Below are 25232 nucleotides of genomic sequence, written 5' to 3'. Positions count from 1 at the left end.
TAAAAATAGCAGTGAAACGAGCTCCTTCCAAAGGCCTGTAAGAAACAGGTTAGTATGAATCAAAAGTCACTTCCTTTTTCATTCGTTCTTTCCATTCACCAATTTTAGGCTCCTCTGAGGAATTAAAGCAATTTGGCTCATTCTGTCCCACAGTTACCCTGATGGTGCTGCCTGGTCTACAAAAAAGTGTGCCAAATTATAGCCCAATTTCCTTGATGCCTCCCCAACCTGAAGGGTTTTTATGTGTAAATAGATTTATTTCCCTTGTCTTGTAATGACTATTTTTTAGAAATGCATATAGGAAACCTGCAGTGGTAGATTTCCTATTTTCACTAGCTGGACTGCTCTGTGCAGGCAATGGCTCCACTGTTGTTCTCCCACTGCTAGAATGCCTGTCAGCTGGAAGAGGACAGGGGAAGAACATCTGTCAAAGATGACTGAGAGAAGGCTCAGGTGGGGCAAAAATGGATGAGGAAGTTGGGAGAAATAGATTCTGTGATAGAATCAATCTCTTATTCTAGTTTCAGCATTAAAAGGTAGATCTTACATTGTGTTTATGCCTGTAGAGCCTAATGGTAAGTCCTGTCCAAGTGACCAAAAGACCCTATGTTTCTGTCAGCCCAAAGGTCTGCAGTAGTTACTGTTGGTCATTCCAGGACAACAAGATGATCTCTCACCAGGTGTTACTAGTTACAGCATTGCACAGAGGGCCACTCTTCCATTAAAAGCCCTCAAAAAATTATGGTTTAGTATCTTCATCCCTGCTGAGGCTCTTCAGTATTACTGATGAGGGAGCTGCAAAAATTGTAGCCAGAATTTCTTGTTGCAGTGGTAGGTGGCTTGTACCTCCTTGCCAAGCTGATGTGTTGAGGGCACACTAATTGGAGTGCTGTTTGATGCACAGGGGTCTGCTAGGAGTGAGAAACAGTGAGCAATGAGCAATGAGATGCCAAGAGCAGAATCGTGGGATATTTAGTTTGGTCCCTGAACAAGGAAATACTTTAATTCAAATTAAGTTCTGCTTGACATCCTATTGTGTATAGAAAATCAAATCCCCTCATCTGTACAGCCAACTGCCAGCACATCAAGGGATACCTGCCCAAAATACTGGGTAAACACAGATCCTTCACCTGTTTAGTAGTAATATGTTAAAACAAATGCTGATTTTTATATGGCTGGTGCATGTGTTTAGAATAGGGCAGACACAGGCTGTTTTCACTGGGAGTTGTAATCAGCATCTGATGGCCACAATCTTGAGTGAAGCAAGCCTGTAACTGTATCCCTTGGTGCAGCAGGGCATCTAGGGATGGGTTTTGCCTATAATGTGGAAAATTCTGTATATAGCCCAGTAATGTCACATGCAAGGTAATTGTATTTCTTAATGCTGAGCACTATTGATGTGGTAGCACATTGCTGGGGTGCTGGGTTGTTAATTGATCCTTTTAGCTATGAGTATTGATTCTCAAAAAATACATTAAAATATCCCTTTAGTGGTTAAGCAGCTTTTCCTTTGAAAGTTGTGTTGATTGACAAAGATTCCTGGTGTTTAAAATGCCATCTGGATCCAATAACACGTCTCAGTTGGGAAGAAACTCTGATATTGCAACAGACGTACACGCTCAAGAGCCGCAGGAAGTCCCATCCCTGCAGGATCTGTAACACAGTCAACATCTTTCCTCCCTTGAAAAATGCATGGCAGTGCTGTGCCTTTGTAATGTGAGAGCCCACTGCTGAGCACTACAAGGCACCTGCTCATTCCTAGGGGTGAGTGCACTTTATTTCAAAGTATTTCTGCCAGTTAAAGTAAAACCGAAGAGCACTTGGAACAGTATTTTGAAAGATCTTTCTACTTTTGCAGTGACTCTCGTTTTTAATATATTAACACTTATCTTGAATAATGTAAGTTGTCCAGAAGAAAATTAATTGCAGACATGTGTATGATGTAATCACATATCTGAATCTAAATATGACTGCTGCAGTAAGCTGATATGTGCCACAAAATTTGTGCCCAGGCTGACACAGTCTAACGTGTGACTGGAAAAGAGAAAAAGGTTTCAACTTTGTTGCTGATTCTTAATATTTCCATTAAAGTCCAGAATAAGAAAGAGATAGAAAGGGCTATAAGATCAATAGAAAGAATCAGTGTTTTTCTTATATTCTTGATTACTGTGGTTCCTGTCTGCTACTCCAGCTACCCCCAGCTTTCTTTTGTGGCTTTCAAAATAGATTCATATAAAGAGTAAATGGTATGAAGTTGTCTGACAGTTTTCTTCTGCATCACAGCCCTTAAACTTGAAGTCAGACAAATATCTACAAAGAAAAACAATAGCTACAGATGAGCTGCCCTTAACAAGCAGTCAGATCAGGATCTATTTTATTCAGAATCTGGGAGTGTGGCCCAATTCAGTGTCTTAAATCTGTCCATAATATAGTGAAGTCTGGAGCTTTATTTGGTTCTGATTTATCTGAAGGTACTGCTGTTCAGTTGAGTGTTTTGGGTTTGTTTTCTGGGATTCAAAGCTTTTTTTGTTGAATTTCCCTCCTTACAGCCCCTTGGTGGCTCAGTGTGGTGGGTATGAGAAACAGTCACTGAACTGTCTTGCACATGTAACGAGAAGGCCAGAAGAAACCACAGAGGGATTTTGTATCCAGTATTTTAATTAGAGAGGCGTCTTTTTTTAATTATGGAAGAAACTCAGAAGCTGTGGTAATAGGGAAAAAATTCAATTAAATTTTTTTTTTTAACTGGTGCTTCTATTATTTTTCTGCACTGAAATAGAGTATCAGGTTGCTTCTGTTGGTCATATATGTGATATATTGCCTAGAGAAAAAAATGTCTTTCAGCATCTTTCCCTTCTTTTACTTTTCCATTTCAATTTTGTCCTGTTTTCTTTCAGCTTTTTATTTGATGCTACACTTGAATATTTCATTTGACCCACCTGGTTTTATAGATCAGAGATTTTTAGCCTGGTAAAATCATGTGGCCTTTTAAACACTGGGTTGGAGGAAAGAAGAATCTGTATTTAAACACAGAAAAATTAAATGCTCTAGCCATATTTCAAGTTGCACCATTGCAAAATTTAAATAGATACTGCCTTTTAACCTTAAGTATAAGTCTGAATCTTTAAACTTGGGTTTCTGCTTTACATGCTGTGATGTGTCATTGAATTCTGTGTGCCTTAAGATTGTCCTTCTGACACTGTATCTCTGGCATGAAGATGTTCTGATTTTTTGTTGTGAAATGATAATGAAATCTGTAGTAATTCCCAGAGCCTGACAGATTGTCACAATTCTGGCAGATTTTTTTTCTTGCAATGTTTCTGCAGAATTGTTTGCAATCCCAGGAGGTACCATGGGGATAAGTTCCAAGTTCCTCTCTTCTGGGACTAACCTCTACCAAGCTTGTTATCCCTGTCAAAATGAAGTGACATTTATTTTTCCACCCCTGTTCTTTGGGTTAGCTGTACTTAAAAATTAAGTAGCAATGTCTACTTTTCTAACAGCTTTATCTTTTATACAGAGATATTTATTGAATGACCCCCTAGGTCATTCACAGAGACATACAGAAATAGTAAGAACACAATTATCTTAGACCTTACTCATTTGGCAGAAAAACTAAATGTGTCTTCTTATGTAAGTATGAATACTGGTCACTTCCTGGTGTGAAATAACTACTTCTCTTCCAGGGTGTTCCAGAAGATTTGTTGTTTTTTTATCAACATATCCAAAAGGGGGGTGAAGTCTTTCGAGTCAACCATTGCCTCCTGCTGTACCGTTACCATCCACAGGCTGCGACTCATTCCATCCTAGAGTAAGTTGCATTTTTTGGTAGAACTTAAAAATTAGCTTCATGTTGGATGACTGGCAGCAAAGATGCTTCGTCTCTTCAAGACATCACACAGCAAAATAATTACCCTAGTTGTGTTTGTTTGTTTTATGAAATGTCCAAGAAGCAAGCATAACATGGTATGTTGGCAGTATCCTCCTTGGATGGTGGAAAGCGTTTTCTGTTTGCTCTTGCTATCATTTGCTTTTGAGTAACATATTGTGCTGCTGAAATTGAAATTAGGCATTGAAATCTTTTGTTCAGGTACTGTTCCCCATACACTAGTGCTGTGCCTGTGTTCATTTAGTGAGGCAGGGATGGGGGCTTTTCAATGTTTGACAAACATTGTAAAAATCTGTTTCATCTTTGCAACTGTTTTTGAAATAATGTCACTGTGTGCTATTTAAGAGCAATGCAGCATTTTGGGGACTGCATTACAGCAGGACTGTTTTTACAACTTCCAGTTATCATTCCTTCAGCGGAGACCTTGTAACTGATCACATGGGATCTCATAATCTGCCTGAATTACATCTCTGGTTATCAAAAGCATCTGAGTTTCCTCCTCTCAAAGCAGACGGAGAATACTTTCTATGATTGTGTATCTCATCTGCTGAATGTGGCAAGAACAGCAATGATGCAGGAACCTCTTTAATACATCAAACATGATTGCAAGAATGTTTGAAATACGTCTAGTGGTGACATCATATTGGGGTTTTGAAGTAAGAGTTAAAATGTGAGTATTTGATTGTCTAGTATTTTGTCATGTGAACCATTAGGCAAAAAATAGGTTTTTAATTTTAAAGCTTGATTTCAAAATGAACTATCTGAATTGAAAAAAGTAAACAGAAACTTTTAGTACCAACAAAACCCTCCTTTTGAGAAAAATAATGAAACTTAATCCTTTCATCTGTAAATGTGCTGCATTTACATATATTATTACATGTATTATTTTCCTATTTTAAAAGGTCTAAACCATCTAAATCAGATAATGAGGTTTGAAAAATACCTGAGGATGTTTAGGAGTAATTATCTCAAGTGTTTCCTCGTAAGGTGTTGCCTCCTGCTTTTACTGTACTGGTCTGCCCTTAAAGAAAATGTTAAACTGTTGATTGCTGATTCCTCTATGTGCTCATTTTACCCATCAAGGGTGTTCTTCATGATCAGAAGCCTGCAAGCTGAACCAAACTAGTTTATTTCTCTTAAATGTTGACATGAATGAAAAATTACCCACGTTCTAATGTCCTTTAGGAGTCTTGTACTAGAATCACAGTGGTAATAAATTGTTTTCTTACTAATTAATGATAGTTTTCAGTCAGTCCCATTTGTATGGCTTGTAGAACTGAGTAGTGAAACTAAACATATTTGTGCATTTTAGTTGTCTATTACTCTATTATTTGAGCAGTGTAAGTGATCTGGTATGCTAGCATAAACATTGTGTTCACATAATGTCACTGTAGGTCTTTATAAATGTGCATATATATGTATGCACATGTATATGAAATCATTTAACTCTGAAACACTTATTTTAAGCAAATAGAAGGTATTTTTAAGGTTTTACAAACAGATACAAGGTTAATTATTTTCCTTTTTGCTGGTGTTAAAATGCAAGGGTTTTTTTCTCTCTTGGTGTGGAATCGTTTTGGCAGTTGGTTACAAACTTTTCAGCCACACATCGTGGGCTGCTCGAACTCTTGGAAGTCAGTTGCTCATATCTGTGGGAAAATATCTAATTCTTGGAAATGAGCTTGTTTTGAATTTACTGCAAGCTGTTGCTTATTCAGATCTACAAGGTTGTGTGGCACAAGCACCCTGAATTACAACATGCTGGGAGAATGTGGAAATCCTGTAAGCTGTTTCAGATGTGCAGCTTGCGTGGCCAGATTGGCGCCTTTCTTGTCTCATTCGAAGAAGTCAGGCTGGCTGTGCTTCCTTTTGGCTCTCCACTGCTACTACTGTTAATAAGCCGTGGTGCAGACTTTCAACTGAGGTTGTGTAACTTCTCTTCTTATTCCCCTGATTGTTGCCTAAGTCGTGAAGGGTCAGCCAGCATTTGTTCCTAAAGGCTGAGGTGTGCGTTGAGCAAAAAGAGATGAATTAACTCATCACAAAGGCTTAAGCTGATCACTGAAGTCTTTCCTAATCTGCCTTTCTGGCACCCCATGCTACTTAATGTCTTTTCTACCTTTTCCAGAAGTCTCTTTTATTTATTTTATTTTTTTATTGTGTGTTTTTGTGGCTGCCCCATCCCTGGAAATGTTCAAGTCCAGGTTGGATGGGGCTCTGAGAAATACAGATGTAGTGGGAGGTGTCCCTGCGTATGCAGGGGGCTGGATCTAGATGATCTACAAGGTCCCTTCCAACCCAAACCATTCCATGAGTTGTTTGAGCAGTTTTCTGTGGCCTTTCACCATTGGCCCACGTTGTCTTTGAATTTTCAGTTGGCCTTGGCCTGGAATTAGAACTAATAACTCACCAACCAGATTCATACCTTGTCAGAAATCAAAGTTATGCTTGTAGGAAAGTTGATTTTTTAAATACATATATTTCAAACAGTTTATTCCTAATTTCAGTCTTGAAAATAGAGCTGGTTAATAGGACTTGTTTATAGAAAGGTATACGATTAAAATTTTCAGCAAAGCCAGTAGTCACTGTAGCCTCTTATGGGCTGATGTCAGTTCATACAAGTGTCTTTCGTTACTGTTCAGGGGAAAGAAATGTCTGATTTTGCATTTTCAGCCTTCCTAAAATATCTATAAAACCACTTGGCAAGCAACATTTAGTTCTTTTTATTTAGTATGTATAATTGTAAACACTAATGATTTTTAGGTCATTTCCTATTATTAGTATCCTTCTGGAACAAATATCTAGAGGTGAAAGCATCTGTGAAGCAGGAAACAAAATCTTATTTGCATTCTCTCCTTCCCTGGAGGCCTCAGACTGCATTATTAAATGTTTTGGATGTGTGACAGAATCTGAATGAAGCACAGTGTCTATATTTAGATTTTCAGGAGGTGCATAGAGAAATAAAAACCTTCTAATTGTAATTTCATCTTCAAGTCGATCCTGGATACCTTGGTAAATGTGAATGAGCAGCACAAGTTTTGAGAAACTTCCCTTCAGTCAGGTATTTATAACACAAAATCCCATATATTGTATCTTTTAGATGTAAATAATGTTATCTCACGTTGCAGTTTGTATCCTAGGGCTGTGTGTGCTTTGTGCTCCATAGCTACATTACACTGATTTGTTACAATATCAGAGCTGGCTTTATAGTGAGAAGTACTGTAATAAGAAAGTTCAGTGTATAATAAAAACATTGTAAAAGTCATAGATTTTTATCTTGCCAAAGGGGAGAAAAAGGAACAGTATATAAAACAATGTACTTCATTGCCAGATAAAAGTCAGCTTGGAACAAGATGAGCAATAAAACTTGGGACTTGTCTTTGGGTTGTGCTGCTCATGAAGACAGGCAGTTGGGGCAGGCAGCAAACCTTTGTAGCAATTTGCAAGCTTTTGGTCAAGAGAAATTTAATAGAAGCAGAAAATAAGGTTTGTACCTTTCATCTAAGATTCAGGCATTTCCCTTTAGTACAGAAAATGTGAAGTGCACTTATAAGGCTTAGAGTAATTTCACGTGCTGTGTATTCAGAGTGAGCAGAATATTGTAAAAGAGCTTGTTCTGCAGCAATAACCAAAATTACATCATCTATTGAAACCATCTGGTTTCAGGCACTAGAAGCTTCCAGTGTCATGTAGAGCAAAGGAGAACAGGCACTTAGTCTGAAACACACATTTGGTTGTTTTAGAGGTACTCTGGGGCGTGGGGTTGCTCTCAGTCAAAACATGTGCATCCCAAAATAGGCAGGCCAGAGGAATTGCATATTCCTGTACAGCTGAAATAAAGATGAGGTCAACTGCATTTTTATCTTTTATGCTTGTGTTTGGCACTTCAATTAAACATGGAAACTAATGACCTCATTAGATTCTTGAAAAGTAAATGGTATTAACATGGATAGTCTCTGTCTGTCTTAATAAGCCTTTCATGAAAAATAGGCCACAATGCAAACCATGCCTCAGTTAATGACCCATGACCTGAAGATGAACTCAGACATTAATAGAACCTATTAACAGTGTAAATGTAATAACTCAGTGGGACGATATCGTCCAGCAATTAATAAGTTCACATGAAGTTCAACAGAACAACGATGACCAAAAAAATAAGTTTATTCACCAGCATGGTCAAGGTTCAAATGGGATTCATTTCTGAATTTCCTGTGGATTTTAAAGACCTTGAATTTTGTGTGCAAAAGTAGCTATAAAGAATCTGTTCTTTCACTGCGGTTGAAAAATTCTCTGTTCTATCTCTGGATTTTCTATCAGGTGAGATGCACCTGTAACACAGAGCTCTCATCCTGCCACAAATAAAAAAACACTGGAAGAGGCTGTTCCCTTGACCAGCTTCTCTTCCTGCCTGTTACCTGAGTAGCCTGCGGGTCCAGCGCATCCAGACAGGGACAGATGTATGGATTCATAGTATCACTGTGGTTGGGAACCAATGCCTTATATTCCAGTCCTGTTTGGGATTTTGGGCTTGTATTTGCATTTCTCAAGTACTTGTACATCTGTCTTTGGTCTGTTGATTCACTTATGTAGCTCACTGGGGGAAGGAGGGGAAAGGCAGTCGAACAATATGGCGAGGTTTGACTGAGCTCAGACATTAAATCATATAACTTTTATTGTCACATTATCTTTCATTTCAAAATAGGAGTAGAGCAGATGTTCCTTGACTCCTGTATTCAGTCAATAGGTCACCACACATTTTAACAGAGCTCCATTGTTACATTAACTGGGTAGATGGTGTGGTCATAAGTGCTTGGGACTGAGGAACATGCTTCGTAGTTATTCTCACCCACTGCATGAATACCCTCATTCCACTCCTGCAGAATTTTGGCTCCTCTTCTTCCTTCCAGGCTACATAACTGATGAGGATTGAGGGGCCGCAGCAAGTGAGATCTTAGGAAAATTCCATAAGCATTGAGAATGATTTTTCCAAGTAGAAAAATGTATACTTCTAACATTTCTTTTGGGAAAAACTGACAAGAAAATGGAAGAAATGGGGAAAATAATGTACTTCAAGAATTTGGATCAGGGAGGAGTACTGGGATGTTGGAACAAACTTTGATGGTCAGAAGAATTTGTATCCCACCTTCTGGCTGAGGAAAATCTTGTTAACTGGATCTAGGCTAGGAAATTATACTAAAAGCTACTGGGAAGCACCTTCCTTTAATCCTTTCTGGCTTGGGTAGGAGAAACAGCCTTGATTTGGGATGGTGCAGAGTAATAACACCTCCTAGTTTTTGCTGGTGGCTCTGAATATGTAATAATGCAAAATCTGAAAATAGCTGTGAGAATTGTCTCTAAGTAGTGGTTTGTGCAACTTCTAGATTGTTTCAGGCATTCTCTTTAATCATCCTTTGCACGTTGCTACAGTTCCCATCTGTTGCACCTGCACTGGCTCTTAAAGGGTGGGAAAATGGCATTCCCTTTCCCTCAAGGCAGGAATCCCAGTTATCTCTTCTGGAAACATCAAAAAACGTGGCAAATTAGGTGAACCGGAAACCTGAAGGGGATAACTGAAACTCTCTCTTTTGACAAACCATAAACTCCTTTTGCTTCAGCACATGAGATACATGGTTTGTGCTGAGCAAGTTTTCCCAAAGATGAAGTCTGTGATTCCTGCTCTAAAGCTCAGTCACAAATTCTTCCCTCAATTCTGTATTTACCTGCTGATCTTAGCTTGCACTGTTCAAAGTGTTTCAAGGTTAACTCAGGGATGAAAAGTGTCCCATAGAACTTCAAATTTTCATTGAAAAGGTGACACACAATATGGGGGTGTGATTTTAAAATTCTTTTCTGTGGACATTTTCGTAAGAATGCCTCATAGTGATGCAAAGAAAAAGTGACAACTGCTGGGTATATTGGCTTCATTTTCACCACACAAAATAGGTATTTAAGAAAGCCACTTACTGGTGCTTAAATGAAGCTGTCTGACAAAATTATTGTATTTGAAAAGTGATCCAATTAATTTGGTTTTTGATAACTTTCCTGTCCTTTTATTTCTGCAGTTCCTTTCCCCACTTGCTTTTTTCACTCTAACATTCATTGGGTCAGTAAATTTGCTTCAGGCTGAAATCTTTGTGGGTGATGACCAACAATGGGATTTAGTCTGCTTGGATTTTCAATTTATAGGGACTTCTGTGGATTATAGGCACCCATCATCTAGACAGCAAATGCTTGCTGTCTGGAAGTAACCAGTACTGAATATACTGGGACATCTCCATGGCAATTGGAAATATTTCCTGTGTGTCTGGACTCAGATGCCAATGTTTGCTCTACAACTAGAAGTTAGCTGATAATTATTTTTTGCCTGGCAAGGTTGCCTATTTTTTTCCTTGGCTTTCTTAACTTTGCAACTCAAGTGGGAAAGAAATTTGTCTGTGTCACTCAAGTGAACAGAACAGATTCTGAGGTACCTCTGGGATGTAATACAGTATTATCCTTCTGAGGTCACATATCAAAGTAAAATCAGTTTTAAAACCTTTCCATTTACATGAGAAGCAATAATCTTCCCTTTTAGGAAGCCAGCAGAAGCTCTAAAATTGCCAGCAAAATGGTCCTGGAAAAATACTTGACCTTCATATTTGTCTCCTTTAACTTTCCTTTTGGTAATATAGTATGCTCTAATGAACATGGAAAAAGGCAAGTGTCAAAGGATGCCAGCAGCAGCTAAAGCTTTGCAGCAGTAATGCAGCCTGTGGTTGCATTAGGGGAGATTGGGAATCAAATCCAAGATTTTTCTTGATCCCTTAGTTGATGTGCTGGTGCACGGACATAGTCCTTAAAACAGTGTGGAAATTTTCTATGGACTAGCTGTGCTGCTTTGGTACATTTTTTTTTTTTTTTTAAATTTTATTTGTGAAGTTCTTTCCCAGTGATCACCCCACAGTCAGTGGTGAAGTGCTCAGCAGGACTTGGCTGTACTCAGAAATCACAGGCTGGAGTGAGGTGAGGTGGGCTTTCTGGAGCTGATTAATGACCCCAGCAAGAAACCACGTGTCTTAGTGCTGCAGGGACTGCATGTGGTTCAAACCATTGCTCAGGGATGGGCAGGACCAGCACAAATGAAAACACATGATTCCTGTTGTTAAAATATTATAATTATTTTTTTTTTTAAATAGTTACCCAACTTTTCTAAGCCACTGAAATGGCTTTTTTTTCCAAGCCATTGTAAGTTATGTTGTTTTAAATATTACATTTTAGGGTGCAAATTGCCATTTTAAAAGCAAACCTGCTTGAAAGTGATATGCATGAAGAAACACTTGTAGTTGTCCAAGTGAGTTTCACAGTTGGGAGGAATGGTCTGTGAACAAAATGCTTTCCTTGAAGTTGTATTCTCTTTCTAAGAACCTATCTTGAACTTGTTGAAGATCTCTATGGGTCTTCAGTATTTAAATATGTTCCCTTCAGATGTTAAAGATGTGAAGTGTTCCCTCATTCCAGATTCCAAAGCCATGTGCTTCATCCTTTGGGTCAATTTTTAAGTATTTGGGTCAATTAAGGGTACTGAATGTGTGAAATTTCAACTTTTCATTGACAAAGGAGAATGTATGTAAGGGCAGATGGAACATGAAGAGGCAATCTTGGATTTAGGAGATAGTTTGGGTGTGCTGCAGGGCTATAGAGCAGTTCATACTGAGGAGAGGAATGGGCAGACAGGGTATGGGTGGGCAGCTGGAATTGTCAGTAATGAATGTGATTACCATGGCCGAAGATTTTCATCTTCTTGCAATGCAGAACATCATCTTTTAGGGTTCTTGAAAGTAATAGTTGTTTAGCTACAGTTTCACATCCACCTTGATGATTTTTGCTCGAGAACGTCCACAGAAGTTCTAGCAACAGTTAACATTTCCCTTGAAAATACTTAGTATAACATTTTGGTGTGATTCTTTTGTATCCTGTGTGAGTCAGTTTGGTCAGGTTCATGTGTATGTGAGCATGTTACACCTGCACAGAGGTATATAGTAATGCTGGAAGTTTTAGAGGTCAAAATATACCTTTTTTTTCTAACTCTGCAGGGGAACCATCTGGAATCACCGAGTCAGGTTTCTTGAAGACAGAGTCCTGAGCTCCTGGGCATCATTCACCATTTGGAATGCTGGCAAGCAGGGCAAGAAGCTCTACAGAAGCTTGTCACCAGCTAATCAGAAAAAGGTGAGCTAGTCTGTACCAAACCATCATCTTCTCTTTCATATGCACCCTTGCTGCTTCTAACATCATGTAGCAAAATTCTCATGTTTTGTCCCCAAAGTACTGGTTGATGACTAATACAAATTGGGGAAACCCTCAATATTGTATGCATAATGTATTTCTTCCTTTAAAATGCTGTGTTGCATTATCTAGCCTGGATGGTGTGTATGTAGTGCAACATCTGCTCCCCTGTTCCTGCTTCCTGATGACTAAGTTATGCAGCTGGTTATGACTGCCACTGTGTAACTAACCACTGAGTAGCCAGGCAGCCAAGATGAGCAGAGTAACTCTCTATTTGGATGGTAGAACACTAAACCTACCTTGTCCAGGGTTATTCATCCACGTAGAATATTTTCCCAGTTCCTAAGTAGATACAGGACAGGTCCCTGTTGATCACACTGGTTTATATCACGAGCAGTTCTGTAACTCCTTTCTGAAAAGCCTGATTGTTTAAAAAGGGTGGAGCGTTGGGTAAACAGGAGAGTAGAAGCTATTGGACATGACTACATTTGCCATCAGTTGAAAATATGAGGGTTACTTGTGTTATTTCTCTGGGGAGATTTGTCTGAGAGTTGAAATGCTTCAATTTTATAGCATATTCTTTTGTGTCATGACTTCTATTAGATAAAGGCTTTAGGGCTAATGTCAAATGGTTGTTTCATGTTAAGAGCCGCAGAACATTAATTTTATTACCAAATGTGTTTTCTTTTCTTAAAAGTATGGCTGGAAAGACAAAATGACAGAGACATATATAAACTTGATGAATGTGGTGGCCCTCAGACCACACACAGAGTCAGGAAAAGAAGGAATTTGTATACTCATAGTTGAATTTACTCAATAGGTGTGGGAGGCACTTGTGCAGTAAATAGACAACACAAGAACTGTATGTGAATTTTCTGCTTGATATTCCAGTGCCATCCCTTTCAGTGTCATCAAGTGGCAGTGAGGGGTGAACTTCATGAAGAAAGAGGATTTAAAATGTCCCAAATCAGTTACTTCATGCAAGGAGGACAGAACTGTCCATTAAATGCATTGAGTCATCTTGGTCATGCCATGAAATGTGCACCTGACTTTGGGGGGGTTATGAAGATGTTCAGGAGATGTTAGCAGTTGGCAGAGCATGTAGTGAATTCCACCAGTTTTCTGGCAGCCACTGCACTTTTCCGTCTGCAAAATTACAAGAATTGGAGTCTAAGTGCCAAGGATTGAGAAGGCAGCTTGTCTGGTAGATTCTGGAGATGTTATGGAAAAAACAGACAGTGTTGTTTTTGTAGCAGTGTGTTACCATCTAAGGTGTTGGGGTTTTTTGGGGGGTTTGTTTTGTTTTTTAGCTTTTTTAGTGTCAAGCTAAAATGGAAATTGATATGAAGATAGAACACCTCTGTAGCTTTGGGTTACATTTGCCACCTACTTGTATAGGTGACTCATGCAGGACTTCACATCCTGTTCAGCAAACATCACAATAATTTGAAGATGTCACTTCAGAGATTATAAAAAGGGCAAGAGAAAAAAGAATACCAGTGGTTTTTTAAGTCATTTTTCTGCCAAAGAACCAAAGGTTCCCTCTTCCTCAGTAAGGAACAGCCTTCATGCCCCAGGATGCCAGCACTGCCAGTGTGGTTCTAATTAACTGGATCTAGATGTTCTTTCCAGCTGACCTTTAGATAACATTTCCTTTGGCAGTGCTGCAGGCCATGATACTATTTTGCTTCTGTCAAGGTCACTCTTGCCCATATTCCAATGTGCTTTAGGTTGATATTGAAATAGTGCATTGAGCATTAACTCCTTAATTACTAGATACTATAGCAGACACATTTAGCAAGCTCACATGCCAGATGCAGTCCCACATGCCAAGCATGACTCATTTTGCAAAAAAATTGCTGCTAAGGTGTAGTCACAGGCAGATCAATGACATCTTATATAAAGTAAACAAATTTATCCACTAAGTCTGACTTGTTATCTGAAGGATGCAGAGGTTTTCTCAATAACCAACAAAGGTAAACAGCTTCAGAAAGTGACTCGTATCCTAAGTGAAAGTAGAGGCCTAACTTTTAGGCAGCTAATTCCTGATGAAATGTGTTATCTGTAGGCACCAAAGCATTAGTTTTAGGTAGTTGTTCAGGCTCATTATGATTTCTATTGTAATTCCTGGCTTTTCCAAAAGTGAGATCTTAAGTCTATCCATCTCATTCAGAACTGAAGCTGAAATTATATCCTAATGTTTCATAGTAAGTCCTTGGCAAAAGGCTGTAGAAGTAGTTGAAACTCTCACTTCTAAGTGCTAATCATAGGATTATGCTGCTCCAGTTTCAGGAAATAATTTAATAAAATTTGCAGTAGGTAATTAAGGGAAGTTTTAATTTTATTCTAAATTAGTAACAGTAAAAGGAGAGGCTAGTTAAACTCCATGTTATACTTTGCTTTAAAAATCCTTCAGCTATTTTGTGACTAATCTTCAGGTCTTGCCAAAGACACTAAAATCCCATATGAACAAAGGTTGTTAATAGTTGTTGCTTCATCCTTTCCAGCCCCAAAACCAATAAAATACTTTTCCTGTCTCACCCTTTAAAGTCTACCTGAACAAGGTTTAAGCTTTTATATATCCTGTTAATGATGGGAACACTAGAGAACCAGTAGCATTTTGAATCTGCAGGTAGAATCTAGTGTTGTGGAGGCCCTGGGATATGAATTAATCAATTATGTAAAACAGACACTTTAAAAATACAATCCAAAAGCCCCTTAAGACAAAATATGGTGTATTACATCAATACAATTATTTTCTTCTCTGAAGGTCCAGTTGTGGGAAGCAGTGTGATCTTAAAAGGTTTAAAACCCTTTGAAATGCAGGTTAAATTGCCAAAATAAGCTGTATAATTTAACTGAGCTGTACAGTTTAACTAAGCTATACAATTTAACTGTCTACATTTAATTTCAGTTTTGTGCTGTGTTTTGTTTTTTTTCACTTTAAGACAGTTTATTTCACCCATGGTGTGTTATGCAGTTGCTGCATCCTTTTATTGAGATTCAGAATTTCATCAGATGGGATAAGACTGATTTTGGTTGGATTGTGGAGTCACAGCAAGGTTGTTTTCTAAACTGGCACTAAGTACCTGTAGAAAATCTGAGACACATAATCCTAGAATAAATAATAAAACCCAGCAAAAAGCCCATTACACCCAGCTTATAATGTTTTATAACTGTGAAAATACTAAAGTCTACTGTATCTTCAGAAAGAGATTAGGAAACTGTCAAGCTTAGGGCACACAAAAAACATCTTTTTCAAAAAAAGAATGCTTCTAGTATTTTTAGAACCTGATAAACAAAGCAATTTCATTTCTTATACTGACTAGGTTTCTATGAGATTCATGCCAAACAACATTGTTTCTTAGAAAACAAAATTTTAGCAATTCCAGGAAGCAGCAGTCTGTGTATGCTCATACTCACTAAAAAATTACTAATTCAGTCTTTCTGGAAAACTGTCTGAATTTGAATGATGGTTCTGTTAAAAGAGAAAGGGACACCTAAGCAAGATTCACTCCTTTCCTTCAGACATCTGTGTGATGAACACTAAAATATGTCTCCAAAGAGTTCAGGCAAAAATCCAAGGCTCAGTATTTTTGCTAAACAGCAACACAAGAAAAAAATTACTCAACTTCTAGGGGTTTTTTTTATGAATTAATTACCAGGATCTCAGTATTCTCAGGGAAATGCAGTTTCCTGGCTGTCCCCTTCTTGATTCACACAGTTGACAGTGGTTCAGTATTAGCATTTCTGCAAGAATGAAGTCAAACAGACCTTGTTTTGTTTAAAACACATCCGTCTTGTCTATAATTTGCAGCTTAAGATGGAAACCAAATGTTTTTGGGATGCTACAGATGCCTGGAGGGTTGCTGAGCTGTCTTGTCTGCTCCTTTATCCTCCCTCAAAATTTAGCTAAAAGGAGAACTTGAACATTAACATTTTGTGTCATTTCCGAGAGCTGAAAATAGTGCTCAAGTAGCAAAGAGAAAAGAAGAGGGAGAGGACAAAATAAGCATCAGCTCATTAGTGGCATGGAAACAGAACTAGCACACAGCCAGCCCATGAAGTTTCTCTGACAACCCTATCTGCCTGTGGCAAACTTGAAAGCTTCAAGGAAGTATTTTGTATACCCTGTTTCTTTGCTCATTAACCATTTAAAAGCTTCTGTTTGTTTCTCTTCACCTTTTTCTAAAAGCAGCATCACTGAACCACATAGCTCAACTGTGAGCCATCAGCTCACTCAACAAAAGCAAGAAGTGGTGAAGTTTTGTAGCATTTTAATACTCTAAAGTGTATCAATGGCAGGGTAAGAGACAGAGGTGGGGACATGAAAAAGCCAAGAAATTAAAAGAAAGAATTTTACACCCACCTTGGCTGTGGAGTGAAAGGTAGAATGACAATATGGAAACAAGTTAAAAGCCTAGAGAACTGGGAGAGGGAGGTGATACTGGAAAGCTTCAGTTAAACCCAGGTATAAAACATGCAGAAGTGACTGGGAGGGAAACAGAGGCTTCATGTTGTACTGTAGTAAATACTTGATGCTGAAATAGGGAAATCTCCCTGCTGCTTCCCCTGGGGAAGGAAGAGATTTTGCAGTGTCTGTGTGGTCAGTGGAGGGGCACACAGGCTGGGAATGTTCCTAGCACCACTCAGGTAGAGAGCTGTGCTGAAGAACTGAGACACTTGCAGCCAGTTCCCACAGTGTCCCATGTAAAGGCAGTTGTGTGGTAAATGTGATAAGGGAAATTCTGGATGTACAAAACTTAGAAGCTGCTTTTGCATGTGTTAAAATTCTCTGGAGCAGCTTTGTTGTCTGTGTGCAGAGAGGGAAGATGCTGCTGTGGAGCCATGAAATGCATGCTTGGAATGTCAAGGTCCCCACAGCTCCTGTCATGCCTGTGATGCTGAAGAGGTGAAATCCAAGCAGCACCCTGGTACTGAGAATCACTTGGGTTGTGACAGAGAGTTGCTTGCTGGTTTCATGGCTCTGCTTGTGCCCTGCTGGGAGATGCTGATGCCTCTGCCTGTCTCTGGTGCTGTTTGTCATTGGCTCTATCTGTTTAACCTTGCACGATAATGCTTTCAGTTACTTGGTTTTGAAATGAATGGCCAAAATCGATTTAACTTGATGCAGAGATGTATGTTAACATCTTTCCAAGGCTCTAGGTAAGTTTGAATGAGAATTATAACTAGAAGAATCAACAGGGTCACTAGAAGTTTAAGATGAATGCAGGACTGCAGGAGATGTGGAGAGAAGGTGATAGGGAAGATCTGATCATACAGGATTTTGCAGGCTTTGCAGCCTTCTTTAAAGATCAATTTTATGAGACCAGTTGGTGTCATGAGGAGGAAGAGGAGACAATTCATCAAAAGGATTGTTCATTTTTTCTGTCATGCTCTACCCAGTTATTCCCTCTCCCTTGTAAAACTCTGGTATCCTAGAACAGACCTGGAGAACTGGCTGTGATTGTTGCATTGCTTTTCAGTAAATGGTCACTACAGACCTAGGGCAGACCACAGGTGAAAATAAGATGAGGAAATAAAATCCTAGGAAGTTCATTCACCATCAAAGGACATTAACAAGCTGATTAAATCTTGCAGTTTTTCCATTAAGAAATCTGAGTGGAACAGGAAGTGTAAGGAAACATCCTCTACAGTAGCCAGAGACAACAAACCAGCCAAATATGAAGCAAACTCTTTATTTCTTGGGTAACAGTAGCACACTCAAACAGCTAGATGGTTACAGCTGCCCCCAAACTCACTCTTTCTGACTTCTTAGGTTGTACATTTGGAATAGGATGATTCTCCTGCCCATTAATCTCCTTTTACCACAGGGAGGTCTGATAGTCCCAGCCTGTGTCCCTGTACACAGCTGCAGTGTTTATTAAAAAGAACCAGAGAAGTGCTTTTATCTTCCTCAAACGTGTCTTCACCTAGCAGAGGTTTTTTTTTTTTTCTGAGTAAATATCTTTTGACCATATAAACTTTCTTATGAGAGAGAACTATTTCTCCTTTTCCCCTTACACCATTGTTAATGTATGTTGCAATCCATACTTGTCAAAGTTAGTTACAGTAATTATGTACCTTGTGCTACCAGATATCCAGGTGTCTCTTCCAATTTTTAGCTGGAAGACATAACAGTCTTTTTTCTTTGTTTTGGAATTGCAGTGATTTTCAAACACATGGTGTCCCAAACAAATCTGTAATCATGAATGTGTTTTCATAAAATGGAAGTGAGGACTCACTAAACTTCAGTGGTGTCGTGTTGTCAGAGGAAAAGAGTTGCAAAAGAGCCATTTTGCTGGAAGGAAGGGAAAATACCAACAACTTGAGACTGCTTTATAGCTTTATAATTCATAGGTTCCTCCCTGCGAGACAGTAGTTCATGTATGGATAGATGGTCTTCATAAAAGATGAAAGAAAGCAGATCATTAATGCAGGAAAATAAATAGGTAACTCTGGGTTTAGCCTGATAGTATAAAGTAAATAACTCAGATAATCCTGATGCCTTGAGTTCTCCATATAGAATAAACAAATGCACGTAAGTCCTGTATTTAGACTCCAGACACAGATTTTCTTTAATTGGAAAATGAATAGTGTGTGTCAGGAAAACAGCTGAGTTCCATTTTGGCCACCCACATGGTGTAGAGTCTGGCAGAAGAATTGCCCATACAAGCCTGACCTGTTGTGTAATACTGTAAATATTGGATTTAAGCTGGCTGAATCCATTGAAAATTAGACATGGAGATGCCCTAGTGGTACCTCAAAAGAAGGTTAGAATAATCTTCCATCTTCTAAGGGAAAATCTATAGGAGCAAAAATCTATAGGAGTATAAGCAGCTGAAAAAGTACCTTAACTTATTGAAAGGTAACTCAGTGTATTTATTCCCAGACCCTGTTGGGTTGACAGTGAACACAGACCCTGCTACATGTTGTTCACAATTACCACAGCTTCTAAGGCAGTGAAACATCAGTGATGGAACTGAGGTCTACACAATATTGGAGAATTTAAAAAGTGCTAAACACAGAATGGCAGGTGTGCAGCTGAGTGACCTTTCTTTCCAGAGGGGCTTATGTTGGATTCCCTTCATATATTTATATGTGTGTGTATGTGCACATGTAAATAAGATGGGTAGAGGACATCTTGGGATGTAGTGTCCTGTGCTAAGTCCACACCATCTGATTTTTCAGCTACAATCAATCATTGCAGTGGTCATGAAAGCAGGGCCAGGGATGTCAAGTGTATTAACTTTTGTCAAAGAGAGAGGAGAAAAAAAAAAAAAAAAGCCTAAAAGCATCCTGGTTCTTAGTCTTTGAGCTTGAAGGAGTTTTGACTCAACCTGCATCTGCCTGAAGGCCCTTGGACACTAAGTCACTAGACTTAGTCTAGTGACTAAGTCACTAGACTAGAATGTCTAGTGACTTCCCAAAACTGCCCTGAATTTCCTCTTTTCTATTTCCATGATAATGCCTGACCCAGGGGCAGTGTCCTTACTGCAGTCCCTGCATCAGCATCATCCAAACAACCTGACTCTGCTGCCCTGTGAGGTGATTCCTTTACTCATACACCCCCAGAGGGAACATTTAATGTTTCCTTCATGTTCTGTTCTTCATTTTGGTGCCTGTTTTCAAGCAACCAGTTTTCCAGGTATGAATGTCTCCCTCCAAGTGTTTCAAGGACTATCCCTGCCCACTCCTTCCAGTTTATAATCTCAATTTTCCACGTTAATTTTGAACAATGGTGGTACTTAACCATGTTTGTAGTCACCTGCTATTGTTGGTTTGACCCTCTTTCCATTGATGTTTAATGAAAGGACTGATAGTATTTAAGGATTTGTCTAGAAAACTGTTCCACTGGCTAATGGGTGTATCTCTGAAGTATTTTTAATATAGAAACCCCTTTTATGTTGCAAGAGAATGAAGCTCTCCCTGATCACTGCCTGAAAACACAGATCACACAGTCCTGTTCCTCTGCAGTTTTGCCCTTGGCCTGTGAAGGTGTCAGGATTGAAGTAGCAGAAAAAAAATGCCAAAGTGTTTTCCTCTGCACAAACAGAATGAGGTCACTTCAGGTAAAAGAAAACTATCTTAATCACAGGAGGAAAATGTGTGAGAGAGTTTTGCAGACACCAAAAGCAAGCCAGCCTTTTGCAGCTTCTCTAACTTAATAAATTAATAAACAGCTGTTTGGCTTTTCAGATTTTCTCAGCAGTAAGTGTTGTTAATCAATTTTTAATGCAACAATTAAAAATATAGGAAAACAGCTCTCCAGCTTTCACCAGAATAATTGATTTCTGCCAGACCTCAACTACCTTAACTGTTCTGCTTCAGCATAAGAGCTCTGTGTAGATAATGTGAATAGATCCAAGGGAAGCCAGAGGAAAACACTGTTATGTTTATTTTAAAAAGTCTTCCAAAATGTTTCTGGCAATGTAATGGTTCAAAAATGAGGCCACTGTGTATTTTGGATTGCAGACGTTTATTCTGCCTGCATATTTATGAGGAATGCACATTAAAAACCATTTGAGATATTTGTCAACTAGGGCTGTGAATAATGCTTCCCTAACTACAGTAAGAATAACCAAAATGAAGGAGTAATTATATGTGTTTAAACACCAAATGTGCTGAACTTTTCAGTTGAAAAATACAAAGTCCAAACCCACAGGAATTCCCAAACTTGGTGTGTTGTGACCTAGAGCTGGGGCTGGTATTACCAGCAGAGCCAGGGCAGCAGTGCTGGGGTGACTGGTGCAGATTGTCTGCTCAGGGTGGGCAGAAAGAGGAAGGTTTGGATGATCTGATGTCAGTGTTCAATGGAAATGCAAAAACGAGGGGGTCTGCCTCTGTTCTCAGGTTACTTGGTGTATTGCTGAGGATGAAGGTGATGGTCTCACAGAGGTTTGCTCTCAGGCAGTAGCTCTGATGTTTGTAAAGACATGATGTGCTCACAGACAACTGCAAAATCTGCCCATCTCCTTAAGATACACCTGGAAAGGACTTAATAGATTGTTAAGCTCCACAGGAGGAGCAGGGTGCACCACCCTGTTCCTGAGTTCATTCACAGGCCTGTAGCATTCCTGGCACCATACACTGCAGGGAAAAGCCCTGCTGGTAGCAAAGGATGGCACTGAAATGCTCTGCTGCTCTTTTGCCAGGTAACTGCATTTTGTGATGTCGATGAAAAGAAAATAACAAAAGGATTCTACACTTACGAAGCCTCTGAGGTTAGTTAAAGGTGCTCTTACATTCTTTACTGTGATCTAGGGGTGTGCTGGGAAATGTGATGAAACATCACTGATTCTAAACATTGCATAACAACTCATTTTGGAAAGGAGGCTGTGACAGAAGAGCAGAGAGCTGGGAGCTGATACTGGAGAGTGAGCTATGGAGCCACAACAATGGGCTTCACACTCAGTGAAGCCAGTTTAGGAAGGCAAAATGATATATATATTGTGATGGTGGGGCAAAACCCAGCCTTCACTGGCAGTGTTTTCTTTAAAGTTGGGTTAGAATTTGGCTCATGATGGATAAAAGTCAAGTATCTATTAAAATAAAGCAAGCTTCCCTGTTCTGTTGGAACCTATCCAGAAATTAAACTGTACCTGAGTAAAACTTTGATAGGTTCCTGGGGTGCCTGAAGTTGTAGGCAGCAACATTTTTATTCCCTAGGAAGCAGGTAAAACTAACATTTACCTGGGGCTTTTCAATCTAGAAAGAAGACTGAGGGGAGATCTAATGAATGTCTATAAATACATGAAGGCATCAAGAAGGCAGGGACAAGCTCTTGTCCCTTGTGCCCTGGGACAGGACGAGGGGCAATGGATTCAAGTAGGAGCCCAGGAAGTTCCTGAGGAGGAAATTCTTTCCTGTGAGGGTGACAGAGCCCTGGGCCAGGCTGCCCAGAGAGGCTGTGGAGTCTCCTTCTCTGGAGACTTTCAAGACCTGTCTGGATGCCTTTCTGAGTGTCCTTCCCTAGTTGTGTGAGGCTTTTTGGTCCTGCTCTGGCAGGGGGGTTGGACTCGATGATCTTTGGAGGTCCCTTCCAACCCCTAATATTCTGTGGTTCTGTGATGCAGATGGAGATAAACAGCTGTCCTAGGGTACTGTTAATTACATGATAGCAATTAGCTCAGGATTCATCCTGATTCCCTACAGCAGTTGGTGAAGGGACAGTGCTCAGTTTCCCTGGCCCAGACCCTGTCAGCACAGCCTTCCAGGGTGCCATCTGACCTTGCAGCTGCAGGGGTGGTCTGACACCACCACTGCTTTGTTTATCATGGGTCTAGCCATCTTGTGGCTGCAGGATGACCTGATTCAGTTAGTTGATCTGGCAGAAAAGCAACCCTCAAAAGAAAAAGTTTTCCAGCAAGTTATCTGATGAATCAAATTGCCCCGAGAGTGTATGATCCTTGTATCTGATGGGAGTAGGACTGAGGGGAGGGCTAGAGGGAGAGAGAGGGAGGGCACCTCCTCAGATACAGCTCATGCTTAGACTAGATAACTGTGAAGTAAAATTCTACACTAGGAAGCTAATGAGTGAGCCACTTGGCCATGCTGCTTTTGCTGCAGCCCAGGACACGGGTGGTTTCTGGGCTCCAGCACACGGTGCCTGCTCATGTGGAGCTTCACATCCACCAGCACCTCCAAGTCCTTCTTCCCTGGACTGTTTTCTATCCATTCTCCACCCAGCCTGATTTGAGCTTGGAATTGCCCTGACCCAGGAGCAGGACCTTGTACTTGGCCTGGTTGAACTTGATGCAGTTTGCACAAGCCCAGCTCTGCAGCCTGTCCCGGTCCCTCCGGGTGCCCCCCCTTCCCCCCAGCCTGTCACCTCCCCACACACCCTGGTGTTGTTGCCATCACACTGAGGGTGCACTCAGTGCTACACTCCAATTAATACTGTCGGCATAATTGCTACAGGTCTTCTTAAGACATTCCCAGCCTCTCAGATCAGTCACAGAGGGCATGGCAACCTGTGGTGAAGCCTTAGCAAAGTCTGCAGCTTGGATCCCTGGTAAAGTCCCAGTTGAGCACAAGCCAACCATAACAGCTCCCACTGAGATGGAAAGGTTCTGCTTTGTACCTGCTGTGGTGCCTGCTCTGATGCCTCTCTGGTGGCACAGTGAGCTGCTGCAGCTCATCAGAGTGACAGACAATTAAAAAGAGCCTGTTTTTCTGGAGTGGGCTGTTAAAGCCATGTATCCTGCAGCTAGATCAGTGAGGGAGCTGTTTGGGAGAGGGGGAAAAGCAGAGCCTGGAGGTAAGGAGGAAGCAGTGCAGGAGTGAGACCTCCTTTCAGCATCAGAAGGCTCTTAATCTGGTGGAATGTGTGACTTTGTTCAAAGAAACACAATTAAGTTAAGAAAATAAAGGGTACTTGAAAGACTGGGAAAATAATGAGAGGAGTGTGTGACCAGCTGGACTGTGTTTAGCATGAGGTCTCAAAAGAATGTTTTCCTAAAGCTCAGCTAACCAGTTATCTTGTGCCTCTCTGCTCAAGTCTGCTCCTCTTCTCTGCAGGAGAGACCAAAACCCAGGATTCCTATTTGTCACTTCAGAGATGCTGCTCCTCCTTTCATCATCTGTGTGAAGCTGGTGAGTCCCCCTTGGCCTTTGCTCTACATGCAGAACCAGTGCTTGCTCCTCAGGAAATTACATTTTTCTTTACTGTGAGTAGCTCTTCCCAGAAGTTTTTACTATTTCTTATGTGAACTGGTTTAACTGACCTAATGCCATAACTAGAAGCTGATAACTAGCAGTTATTTTGCTGTTATATTTAAAATAGCAAAGCACATCACTTTTAAAGCAAAACAGTAAACACCTTCTAGTTGCAAAAAAGTCTCTTAACAGTGACTAAAACCTGTAGCTACAGACAAACAGTGACATTTTCAGGCTGTACTAGATCTGTCAAAGATTGATTGGCTGAATCTCATCTGGTACAGTCTGCTTTTAACTTAACACTCCCAACTTTATGATCAACTCTGAGATCATAACTACAAGTTGTAAAGCCAGACTGAAAGTACCTTAGGGCATTATCATGTACTGTTGCTTGATAAACTCTTGGATAAGCTAGTAACATTACAACTAATTTAATTTTTCATACTACATGTAATGGTGGGTGGAAGTCCCGAGACAAAACATCTGTGCAACCTGTTACAAAGCACATTTAATTTGTGAAGCCCTTACAATGAGACTATTATGCAACATCTTGCCTGAAAACTCCAGCCTGTGACTTCAGCTGTGATTTCAGGATATTTTTCCACTCATGGCCACTGAACATTTTCTGCTTGCTGATCACAGAACACTACAAGTAATAACAATGTTTAAGTAACAGGCAGTATTGTCTTAGGAAATGCAATTTGACCTACTTGAGTTTGTGAAGTTGCTTCTAAAATCTGTCTTTAAAGCAGCTGAGTTTCTAGAAGTTAAGAAAGTCAGAAGCCATTTGCATGGAGCCAAATCCCTAGAACCTGCAGCAAGTCCTTCTCTTACCCCTCTCACTGACTGATGACACACGTTGCTGCTGTGACAAGTGGTAGTGGAAGAGCTGGTGGCCAAACCACTCAAGTGCAGAGGTGAATAAAGATCAATGCCCAGGGAGCTCAGCAGTGTCCTCTGGGGAACCAACACTGTGGCCAGACAAGAGAAATGCTGCTAATAAACCTGCAGACCAGCACAGCTGGCAATCCATAAAGACAGAGAAATCAGGTTGTTAGAAAAACAAATTTATAATAAAGAACCAAACCAAATGATTTCTGTTAGTGGTGCCCAGTACCCTGTTACCACCTGAGAAACCACAGACACTGTAAGAAAGAAAAAACCACAAAAATCTCTGTGTAGCAAAGTGCAGGAAGTGTAAAACCTAGTGGATGGAGGAAAAGGCATCCAAGGGTCCAGGAAGCAAGGACCAGTGCTCTTGAGTTCCACTTCAGAACCAAGGCTGCTGGACCCTCCTGCTCCTACCACTGGGTTTCACAGCTGATCTTAGGAACAGTTCCAGCAGCCCCTCCTGGTGCTGCCACATGTGCTGGGGTTTATTTCTGCTGGGAGCCCTGAAATCCCACAACTACTTGCAAGG

General features: G+C 40.1%; 1 protein-coding gene across 1 annotated transcript in view; it reads left to right on the top strand.

The window, feature by feature from the left end:
* Nucleotides 1-25232, top strand: part of B3GNTL1 (UDP-GlcNAc:betaGal beta-1,3-N-acetylglucosaminyltransferase-like 1) — a 117272-nt gene that overhangs the window by 88524 nt on the left and 3516 nt on the right. Inside the window, exons 7-10 of the mRNA XM_010008242.1 lie at nt 3687-3811; nt 11962-12097; nt 21310-21378; nt 23675-23749. Coding sequence (XP_010006544.1) covers nt 3687-3811; nt 11962-12097; nt 21310-21378; nt 23675-23749 — 405 coding nt within the window. The remainder of the gene's footprint in view (nt 1-3686; nt 3812-11961; nt 12098-21309; nt 21379-23674; nt 23750-25232) is intronic.

Source organism: Chaetura pelagica, unplaced genomic scaffold, assembly GCF_000747805.2.
Source record: "Chaetura pelagica isolate M959 unplaced genomic scaffold, ChaPel_1.0 scaffold471, whole genome shotgun sequence".
In the NCBI taxonomy this organism is placed as follows: Eukaryota; Metazoa; Chordata; class Aves; order Apodiformes; family Apodidae; genus Chaetura; species Chaetura pelagica.
The sequence above is the reverse complement of the archived record's forward strand: the minus strand, read 5'-3'. Positions and strand labels throughout refer to the sequence as shown.